Source organism: Scyliorhinus torazame, chromosome 28 (genome assembly GCF_047496885.1).
Source record: "Scyliorhinus torazame isolate Kashiwa2021f chromosome 28, sScyTor2.1, whole genome shotgun sequence".
Lineage (NCBI taxonomy): Eukaryota > Metazoa > Chordata > Chondrichthyes > Carcharhiniformes > Scyliorhinidae > Scyliorhinus > Scyliorhinus torazame.
In genome coordinates this window covers 4,383,398-4,396,518 of record NC_092734.1, presented here as the reverse complement: position 1 = coordinate 4,396,518, position 13,121 = coordinate 4,383,398, and the positions used below count along the sequence as shown (strand labels likewise).

The 13,121-nt window shown below is 48.7% G+C and overlaps 1 protein-coding gene across 1 annotated transcript in view; it reads right to left on the bottom strand.

Annotated features, from left to right (window-relative positions):
• The window catches only part of LOC140403431 (glutamate receptor ionotropic, delta-1-like), a 1,359,932-nt gene that overhangs the window by 193,138 nt on the left and 1,153,673 nt on the right, over positions 1 to 13,121 (bottom strand). The window contains 1 exon segment of the mRNA XM_072491342.1: positions 11,678 to 12,008. Within this exon segment, the coding sequence (XP_072347443.1) occupies positions 11,678 to 12,008 (331 nt within the window).

Here is a 13,121-nt window from a genome sequence, read left to right as displayed (position 1 = left end):
CCCGGAGGACTGGAGAATAGCCAATGTTGTTCCTCTGTTTAAGAAGGGTGGCAGGGATAATCCCGGGAACTACAGGCCGGTGAGCCTTACTTCAGTGGTAGGGAAATTACTGGAGAGAATTCTTCGAGACAGGATCTACTCCCATTTGGAAGCAAATGGACGTATTAGTGAGAGGCAGCACGGTTTTGTGAAGGGGAGGTCGTGTCTCACTAACTTGATAGAGTTTTTCGAGGAGGTCACTAAGATGATTGATGCAGGTAGGGCAGTAGATGTTGTCTATATGGACTTCAGTAAGGCCTTTGACAAGGTCCCTCATGGTAGACTAGTACAAAAGGTGAAGTCACACGGGATCAGGGGTGAACTGGCAAGGTGGATACAGAACTGGCTAGGCCATAGAAGGCAGAGGGTAGCAATGGAGGGATGCTTTTCTAATTGGAGGGCTGTGACCAGTGGTGTTCCACAGGGATCAGTGCTGGGACCTTTGCTCTTTGTAGTATATATAAATGATTTGGAGGAAAATGTAACTGGTCTGATTAGTAAGTTTGCAGACGACACAAAGGTTGGTGGAATTGCGGATAGCGATGAGGACTGTCTGAGGATACAGCAGGATTTAGATTGTCTGGAGACTTGGGCGGAGAGATGGCAGATGGAGTTTAACCTGGACAAATGTGAGGTAATGCATTTTGGAAGGGCTAATGCAGGTAGGGAATATACAGTGAATGGTAGAACCCTCAAGAGTATTGAAAGTCAAAGAGATCTAGGAGTACAGGTCCACCGATCACTGAAAGGGGCTACACAGGTGGAGAAGGTAGTCAAGAAGGCATACGGCATGCTTGCCTTCATTGGCCGGGGCATTGAGTATAAGAATTGGCAAGTCATGTTGCAGCTGTATAGAACCTTAGTTAGGCCACACTTGGAGTATAGTGTTCAATTCTGGTCGCCACACTACCAGAAGGATGTGGAGGCTTTAGAGAGGGTGCAGAAGAGATTTACCAGAATGTTGCCTGGTATGGAGGGCATAAGCTATGAGGAGCGATTGAATAAACTCGGTTTGTTCTCACTGGAACGAAGGAGGTTGAGGGGCGACCTGATAGAGGTATACAAAATTATGAGGGGCATAGACAGAGTGGATAGTCAGAGGCTTTTCCCCAGGGTAGAGGGGTCAATTACTAGGGGGCATAGGTTTAAGGTGAGAGGGGCAAAGTTTAGAGTAGATGTACGAGGCAAGTTTTTTACGCAGAGGGTAGTGGGTGCCTGGAACTCGCTACCGGAGGAGGTAGTGGAGGCAGGGACGATAGGGACATTTAAGGGGCATCTTGACAAATATATGAATAGGATGGGAATAGAAGGATACGGACCCAGGAAGTGTAGAAGATTGTAGTTTAGTCGGGCAGTATGGTCGGCACGGGCTTGGAGGGCCGAAGGGCCTGTTCCTGTGCTGTACATTTCTTTGTTCTTTGTTCTTTGTTCTTTGTGCCCGCTATAAACCACCATCCCCACTATAAACCACCATCCCCACTATAAAAACCATCCCCACCATAAACCACCATGCCCACTATAAACCAACATGCCCACTATAAATACCATCCCCACTATAAACCACCATGCCCGCTATAAATACCATCCCCACTATAAACCACCATCCCCGCTATAAACCACCATCCCCGCTATAAACCACCATCCCCGCTATAAACCACCATCCCCGCTATAAACCACCATCCCCGATATAAACCACCATCCCCGCTATAAATACCATCCCCACTGTAAACCACCATCCCCGATATAAACCACCATCCTTACTATAAAAACCATCCCCGCTATAAACCACCATGCCCACTATAAATACCATCCCCACTATAAACCACCATCCCCACTATAAATACCATCCCCACTATAAACCACCATGCTCACTATAAACCACCATGCCCACTATAAATACCATCCCCACTATAAACCACGATGCCCACTATAAACCACCATCCCCGCTATAAACCACCATCCCCACTATAAACTACCACCCCCACTATAAACCAACATCCCCGCTATAAACCACCGTGCCCGCTATAAACCACCATCCCCGCTATAAACCACCATCCCCACTATAAACCACCATCCCCACTATAAACCACCATCCCCACTATAAACCACCATCCCCGCTATAAACCACCATCCCCACTATAAACGACCGTGCCCGCTATAAACCACCATCCCCACTATAAACCACCATCCCCACTATAAATACCATCCCCACTATAAACCACCATGCCCACTATAAACCACCATCCCCACTATAAACCACCATCCCCGCTATAAACCACCATCCTCACTATAAATACCATCCCCACTATAAACCACCATCCCCGCTATAAACCACCATCCCCACTATAAACCACCATGCCCACTATAAACCACCATCCCCGCTATAAACCACCGTGCCCACTATAAACCACCATCCCCACTATAAACCACCATCCCCGCTATAAACCACCATCCCCGCTATAAACCACCATCCCCGCTATAAACCACCATGCCCACTATAAACCACCATCCCCACTATAAACCACCATCCCCACTATAAACCACCGTGCCCACTATAAACCACCATCCCCACTATAAACCACCATCCCCACTATAAACCACCATCCCCACTATAAACCACCGTGCCCACTATAAACCACCATCCCCGCTATAAACCACCATCCCCACTATAAACCACCATCCCCACTATAAACCACCATCCCCACTATAAACCACCATCCCCACTATAAACCACCACCCCCACTATAAACCACCATCCCCACTATAAACCACCATCCCCACTATAAACCACCATCCCCACTATAAACCACCATCCCCACGAGAAACCACCATCCCCGCTATAAACCACCATCCCCACTATAAACGACCGTGCCCGCTATAAACCACCATCCCCACTATAAACCACCATCCCCACTATAAAAACCATCCCCACTATAAACCACCATGCCCACTATAAATACCATCCACACTATAAACCACCATCCCCACTATAAACCACCATCCCCACTATAAACCACCATCCCCACTATAAAAACCATCCCCACTATAAACCAACATGCCCACTATAAATACCATCCCCACTATAAACCACCATGCCCGCTATAAATACCATCCCCACTATAAACCACCATCCCCGCTATAAACCACCATCCCCGCTATAAACCACCATCCCCGCTATAAACCACCATCCCCGCTATAAACCACCATCCCCGATATAAACCACCATCCCCGCTATAAATACCATCCCCACTATAAACCACCATGCCCACTGTAAACCACCATCCCCGATATAAACCACCATCCTTACTATAAATACCATCCCCACTGTAAACCACCATCCCCGATATAAACCACCATCCTTACTATAAATACCATCCCCACTGTAAACCACCATCCCCACTATAAACCACCATGCCCACTATAAATACCATCCCCACTATAAACCACCATCCCCACTATAAATACCATCCCCACTATAAACCACCATGCTCACTATAAACCACCATGCCCACTATAAATACCATCCCCACTATAAACCACGATGCCCACTATAAACCACCATGCCCACTATAAACCACCATGCCCACTATAAACCAGCATCCCCGCTATAAACCACCATCCCCACTATAAACTACCACCCCCGCTATAAATCACCATCCCCACTATAAACCACCATCCCCACTATAAACCACCATCCCCACTATAAACCACCATCCCCACTATAAACCACCATGCTCACTATAAACCACCATGCCCACTATAAATACCATCCCCACTATAAACCACGATGCCCACTATAAACCACCGTGCCCGCTATAAACCACCATCCCCGCTATAAACCACCATCCCCACTATAAACCACCATCCCCACTATAAACCACCATCCCCACTATAAACCACCATGCTCACTATAAACCACCATGCCCACTATAAATACCATCCCCACTATAAACCACGATGCCCACTATAAACCACCATGCCCACTATAAACCACCATCCCCACTATAAACCACCATCCCCGCTATAAACCACCATCCCCACTATAAACCACCATCCCCGCTATAAACCACCATCCCCACTATAAACCACCATCCCCTCTATAAACCACCATCCCCGCTATAAACCACCATCCCCGCTATAAACCACCATCCCCGATATAATCCACCACCCCCACTATAAACCACCAGCCGCACAATAAACCACCATCCCCACTATAAACCACCGTGCCCGCTATAAACCACCATCCCCGCTATAAACCACCATCCCCGCTATAAACCACCATCCCCACTATAAACCACCATCCCCACTATAAACCACCATGCCCACTATAAACCACCATGCCCACTATAAATACTATCCCCACGATAAACGACCATGCCCACTATAAACCACCATCCCCACTATAAACCACCATGCCCACTATAAACCACCATAACCACTATAAACCACCATGCCCGCTATAAACCACCATCCCCGCTGTAAACCACCATCCCCACTATAAACCACCATCCCCACTATAAACCACCATCCCCACTATAAACCACCGTGCCCGCTATAAACCACCATCGCCACTATAAACCACCGTCCCCACTATAAACCACCATGCCCGCTATAAACCACCAAGCCCACTATAAACCACCATCCCCATTATAAACCACCACCGTCGCTATAACCCACCATGCCCGCTATAAACCACCTTGCCCGCTATAAACCACCAACCCCGCGATAAACCACCATCCCCGCTATAAACCACCATCCCCGCTATAAACCACCATCCCCGCTATAAACCACCATGCCCGCTATAAACCACCTTGCCCGCTATAAACCACCATCCCCGCTATAAACCACCATCCCCACTATAAACCACCATCCCCGCTATAAACCACCATCCCCAGTATAAACCACCATCCCCACTATAAACCACCATCCCCGCTATAAACCACCATCCCCGCTATAAACCACCATCCCCGCTATAAACCACCATCCCCACTATAAACCACCATCCCCACTATAAACCACCATCCCCACTATAAACCACCATCCCCGCTATAAACCACCATCCCCGCTATAAACCACCATGCCCACTATAAACCACCATCCCCGCTATAAACCACCATCCCTGCTATAAACCACCATCCCCACTATAAACCACCATCCCCGCTATAAACCACCATCCCCACTATAAACCACCATCCCCACTATAAACCACCATCCCCACTATAAACCACCATCCCCACTATAAACCACCATCCCCACTATAAACCACCATCCCCACTATAAACCACCATCCCCACTATAAACCACCATCCCCACTATAAACCACCATCCCCGCTATAAACCACCATCCCCACTATAAACCACCATCCCCACTATAAACCACCATCCCCACTATAAACCACCATGCCCACTATAAACCACCATCGCCGCTATAAACCACCATCCCTGCTATAAACCACCATCCCCTCTATAAACCACCATCCCCGCTATAAACCACCATCCCCACTATAAACCACCATGCCCACTATAAACCACCATCCCCACTATAAACCACCATCCCTGCTATAAACCACCATCCCCACTATAAACCACCGTGCCCGCTATAAACCACCATCGCCGCTATAAACCACCATCCCCGCAATAAACCACCATCCCCGCTATAAACCACCATCCCCGCCATAAACCACCATCCCCGCTATAAACCACCATCCCCACTATAAACCACCATCCCCACTATAAACCACCGTGCCCGCTATAAACCACCATCGCCACTATAAACCACCACGCCCGCTATAAACCACCAAGCCCACTATAAACCACCATCCCCATTATAAACCACCATGCCCACTATAAACCACCATCCCCGCCATAAACCACCATCCTCGCTATAAACCACCATGCCCGCTATAAACCACCTTGCCCGCTATAAACCACCAACCCCGCGATAAACCACCATCCCCGCTATAAACCACCATCCCCGCTATAAACCACCATCCCCGCTATAAACCACCATCCCCGCTATAAACCACCATCCCCGCTATAAACCACCTTGCCCGCTATAAACCACCATCCCCACTATAAACCACCATCCCCACTATAAACCACCATGCCCACTATAAACCACCATGCCCACTATAAATACTATCCCCACGATAAACGACCATGCCCACTATAAACCACCATCCCCACTATAAACCACCATGCCCACTATAAACCACCATAACCACTATAAACCACCATGCCCGCTATAAACCACCATCCCCGCTGTAAACCACCATCCCCACTATAAACCACCATCCCCACTATAAACCACCATCCCCACTATAAACCACCGTGCCCGCTATAAACCACCATCGCCACTATAAACCACCGTCCCCACTATAAACCACCATGCCCGCTATAAACCACCAAGCCCACTATAAACCACCATCCCCATTATAAACCACCACCGTCGCTATAACCCACCATGCCCGCTATAAACCACCTTGCCCGCTATAAACCACCAACCCCGCGATAAACCACCATCCCCGCTATAAACCACCATCCCCGCTATAAACCACCATCCCCGCTATAAACCACCATGCCCGCTATAAACCACCTTGCCCGCTATAAACCACCATCCCCGCTATAAACCACCATCCCCACTATAAACCACCATCCCCGCTATAAACCACCATCCCCAGTATAAACCACCATCCCCACTATAAACCACCATCCCCGCTATAAACCACCATCCCCGCTATAAACCACCATCCCCGCTATAAACCACCATCCCCGCTATAAACCACCATCCCCACTATAAACCACCATCCCCACTATAAACCACCATCCCCACTATAAACCACCATCCCCGCTATAAACCACCATCCCCGCTATAAACCACCATGCCCACTATAAACCACCATCCCCGCTATAAACCACCATCCCTGCTATAAACCACCATCCCCACTATAAACCACCATCCCCGCTATAAACCACCATCCCCACTATAAACCACCATCCCCACTATAAACCACCATCCCCACTATAAACCACCATCCCCACTATAAACCACCATCCCCACTATAAACCACCATCCCCACTATAAACCACCATCCCCACTATAAACCACCATCCCCACTATAAACCACCATCCCCGCTATAAACCACCATCCCCACTATAAACCACCATCCCCACTATAAACCACCATCCCCACTATAAACCACCATGCCCACTATAAACCACCATCGCCGCTATAAACCACCATCCCTGCTATAAACCACCATCCCCTCTATAAACCACCATCCCCGCTATAAACCACCATCCCCACTATAAACCACCATGCCCACTATAAACCACCATCCCCACTATAAACCACCATCCCTGCTATAAACCACCATCCCCACTATAAACCACCGTGCCCGCTATAAACCACCATCGCCGCTATAAACCACCATCCCCGCAATAAACCACCATCCCCGCTATAAACCACCATCCCCGCCATAAACCACCATCCCCGCTATAAACCACCATCCCCACTATAAACCACCATCCCCACTATAAACCACCGTGCCCGCTATAAACCACCATCGCCACTATAAACCACCACGCCCGCTATAAACCACCAAGCCCACTATAAACCACCATCCCCATTATAAACCACCATGCCCACTATAAACCACCATCCCCGCCATAAACCACCATCCTCGCTATAAACCACCATGCCCGCTATAAACCACCTTGCCCGCTATAAACCACCAACCCCGCGATAAACCACCATCCCCGCTATAAACCACCATCCCCGCTATAAACCACCATCCCCGCTATAAACCACCATCCCCGCTATAAACCACCATCCCCGCTATAAACCACCTTGCCCGCTATAAACCACCATCCCCACTATAAACCACCATCCCCACTATAAACCACCATCCCCATTATAAACCACCATCCTCGCTATAAACCACCATGCCCGCTATAAACCACCTTGCCCGCTATAAACCACCATCCCCGCTATAAACCACCATCCCCACTATAAACCACCATCCCCATTATAAACCACCATCCTCGCTATAAACCACCTTCCCCGCTATAAACCACCGTGCCCGCTATAAACCACCATCCCCATTATAAACCACCATCCTCGCTATAAACCACCATCCCCGCTATAAACCACCTTCCTCGCTATAAACCACCGTGCCCACTATAAACCACCATCCCCACTATAAACCACCATCCTCGCTATAAACCACCATCCTCGCTATAAACCACCATCCCCGCTATAAACCACCATCCCCGCTATAAACCACCATCCCCGCTATAAACCACCATCCCCGCTATAAACCACCATCCCCGCTATAAACCACCATGCCCGCTATAAACCACCATCCTCGCTATAAACCACCATCCTCGCTATAAACCACCATCCCCGCTATAAACCACCATCCCCACTATAAACCACCATGCCTGCTATAAACCACCATCCCCGCTATAAACCACCATCCTCGCTATAAACCACCATCCCCGCTATAAACCACCATCCCCACTATAAACCACCATCCCCACTATAAACCACCATCCCCACTATAAACCACCATCCCCACTATAAACCACCATCCCCACTATAAACCACCATCCCCACTATAAACCACCATCCCCACTATAAACCACCATCCCCGCTATAAACCACCATCCCCACTATAAACCACCATCCCCACTATAAACCACCATCCCCACTATAAACCACCATGCCCACTATAAACCACCATCGCCGCTATAAACCACCATCCCTGCTATAAACCACCATCCCCTCTATAAACCACCATCCCCGCTATAAACCACCATCCCCACTATAAACCACCATGCCCACTATAAACCACCATCCCCACTATAAACCACCATCCCTGCTATAAACCACCATCCCCACTATAAACCACCGTGCCCGCTATAAACCACCATCGCCGCTATAAACCACCATCCCCGCTATAAACCACCATCCCCGCTATAAACCACCATCCCCGCCATAAACCACCATCCCCGCTATAAACCACCATCCCCACTATAAACCACCATCCCCACTATAAACCACCGTGCCCGCTATAAACCACCATCGCCACTATAAACCACCACGCCCGCTATAAACCACCAAGCCCACTATAAACCACCATCCCCATTATAAACCACCATGCCCACTATAAACCACCATCCCCGCCATAAACCACCATCCTCGCTATAAACCACCATGCCCGCTATAAACCACCTTGCCCGCTATAAACCACCAACCCCGCGATAAACCACCATCCCCGCTATAAACCACCATCCCCGCTATAAACCACCATCCCCGCTATAAACCACCATCCCCGCTATAAACCACCATCCCCGCTATAAACCACCTTGCCCGCTATAAACCACCATCCCCACTATAAACCACCATCCCCACTATAAACCACCATCCCCATTATAAACCACCATCCTCGCTATAAACCACCATGCCCGCTATAAACCACCTTGCCCGCTATAAACCACCATCCCCGCTATAAACCACCATCCCCACTATAAACCACCATCCCCATTATAAACCACCATCCTCGCTATAAACCACCTTCCCCGCTATAAACCACCGTGCCCGCTATAAACCACCATCCCCATTATAAACCACCATCCTCGCTATAAACCACCATCCCCGCTATAAACCACCTTCCTCGCTATAAACCACCGTGCCCACTATAAACCACCATCCCCACTATAAACCACCATCCTCGCTATAAACCACCATCCTCGCTATAAACCACCATCCCCGCTATAAACCACCATCCCCGCTATAAACCACCATCCCCGCTATAAACCACCATCCCCGCTATAAACCACCATCCCCGCTATAAACCACCATGCCCGCTATAAACCACCATCCTCGCTATAAACCACCATCCTCGCTATAAACCACCATCCCCGCTATAAACCACCATCCCCACTATAAACCACCATGCCTGCTATAAACCACCATCCCCGCTATAAACCACCATCCTCGCTATAAACCACCATCCCCGCTATAAACCACCATGCTCGCTATAAACCACCATCCCCGCTATAAACCACCATCCCCACTATAAACCACCATGCCCACTATAAACCACCATCCCCGCTATAAACCACCATCCCCGCTATAAACCACCATCCCCACTATAAACCACCATCCACACTATAAACCACCATCCCCGCTATAAACCACCATCCCCGCTATAAACCACCATCCCCGCTATAAACCACCATCCCCGCTATAAACCACCATCCCCGCTATAAACCACCATCCCCGCTATAAACCACCATCCCCGCTATAAACCACCATCCCCACTATAAACCACCATCCACACTATAAACCACCATCCCCACTATAAACCACCATCCCCGCTATAAACCACCATCCCCGCTATAAACCACCATCCCCACTATAAACCACCATCCACACTATAAACTACCATCCCCACTATAAACCACCATGCCCGCTATAAACCACCATGCCCACTATAAACCACCATGCCCACTATAAACCACCATGCCCACTATAAACCACCATGCCCACTATAAACCACCATCCCCGCTATAAACCACCATCCCCGCTATAAACCACCATCCCCACTATAAACCACCATCCCCACTATAAACCACCGTGCCAGCTATAATCCACCATCCCCACTATAAACCACCATCCCCGCTATAAACCACCATCCCCGCTATAAACCACCATCCCCACTATAAACCACCATCCCCGCTATAAACCACCATCCCCACTATAAACCACCATCCCCACTATAAACCACCATCCCCACTATAAACCACCATCCCCGCTATAAACCACCATCCCCACTATAAACCACCATCCCCACTATAAACCACCATCCCCGCTATAAACCACCATCCCCACTATAAACCACCATCCCCACTATAAACCATCGTCCCCACGAAAAACCACCATCCCCACTATAAACCACCATGCCCACTATAAACCACCATCCCCACTATAAACCACCATCCCCGCTATAAACCACCATCCCCGCTATAAACCACCATCCCCACTATAAACCACCATCCCCGCTATAAACCACCATCCCCGCTATAAACCACCATCCCCACTATAAACCACCATCCCCACTATAAACCATCGTCCCCACGAAAAACCACCATCCCCGCTATAAACCATCATGTCCACTCTCCAGCCCAGATACAGCACAATCCTCAAGTGAACATAGAACTTAGAACATACAGTGCAGAAGGAGGCCGTTCGGCCTATTGAGTCTGCACCGACCAACTTAAGTCCTCACTTCCACCCCATCCCCGAAACCCAATAGCCCCTCCTAACGTTTTTGGACACTAAGGGCAATTTATCATGGCCAATCCATCTACCCTACACGTCTTTGGACTGTGGGAGGAAACTGGAGCACCCGGAGGAAACCCATGCTGACACCGGGAGAACGTGCAGACTCAGCACAGACAGTGACCCAGCGGGGAATCAAACCTGGGACCCAGGCGCTGTGAAGCAACAGTGCTAGCGACTTGTGCTACCGTGCTGCCCATGTCCCGTACACCCTGTATTTCACATGTGTGCCATGTTATTGTACAATTATATTTCCCAGTTACAGTGTGACATGAACGGTTATGATCTACCTTGTTGAACAAATGCTCCGTACACCAGCCAGATGGCACTGTGCAGAGTGCTGGAGGAGGAAGGTGGGGTCTGAGGGTGTGTCGGTGTCTGTGTCCGGACCAACTGCACCCGATTGAGGACAAAGATCAAGACCCCCACCAGGGGGATGGCGGCAGCAATGCAGGCCCAGACTGCCAAGTCAAAGGGAGCAAAGATCGAGAATATGTTAATCTTTTCCTCTGGTTTCTTCAGGAGGATTCCAACAGAATAATCCATGTAGCGCTTGCTGAAATCCACAACACATTCTCTCTCAGGAGTGATGGTTATTGCCGAGACAGCGATGTCTGCTTTCTGTAAACAGGAAAACAAGCAATGGGTTATCAGCGCGTTATCAATGGGTTATAAATGAGATATCAGTGGGTTATCAATGGAATATCGATGGAATATCAGTGGGTGATCAATGGGCTATCAATGGGTTGTCAATGGGATATCAGTGGGTTATCAATGGGATATCAGTGGGTTAGCAATGGGATATCAGTGGGTTAGCAATGGGTTGTCAATGGGATATCAATGGGATTTCAGTGTGTTATCAATGAGTTATCAATGGGATATCAGTGGGTTATCAATGAGTTATCAATGTGATATCAGTGGGTTATCAACGAGTTATCAATGGGATATCAGTGGGTTATCAATGGGATATCAATGGGATATCAATGGTTTATCAATGGGTTATCAATGTGTTATCAATAGGATATTGTCATAGAATTTACAGTGCAGAAGGAGGCCATTCGGCCCATCAAGTCTGCACCGGCTCTTGGAAAGAGCACCCTACCCAAGGTCAACACCTCCACCCTATCCCCATAGCCCAGTAACCCCACCCAACACTAAGGGCAATTTTGGACACTAAGGGAAATTTATCATGGCCAATCCAACTAACCTGCACATCTTTGGACTGTGGGAGGAAACCGGAGCACCCGGAGGAAACCCACGCACACACGGGGAGGATGTGCAGACTCCGAACAGACAGTGATCCAAGCCGGAATCGAACCTGGGACCCTGGAGCTGTGAAGCAATTGTGCTATCCACAATGCTACCGTGCTGCCTAATGGGATATCAATTGGCTATCAGTAGGATATCAATGGGATATCAGTGGATTATCAATGGGATATCAATGGGATATCAATGGGCTATCAGTGGGTTATCAATGGGATATCAATGGGATATCAATGGGATATCAATGGGATAGCAATGGGATATCAGTGGATTATCAATGGGATATCAATGGGATATCAATGGGTTATCAATGGGATATCAGTGGGTTATCAGTGGGTTATCAATGGGTTATCAATGGGATATCAATGGGATATCAGTGGGTTATCAATGGGTTATCAATGGGTTATCAATGGGTTATCAATGGGTTATCAATGGGTTATCAATGGGATATCAGTGGTACATCAATGGGAT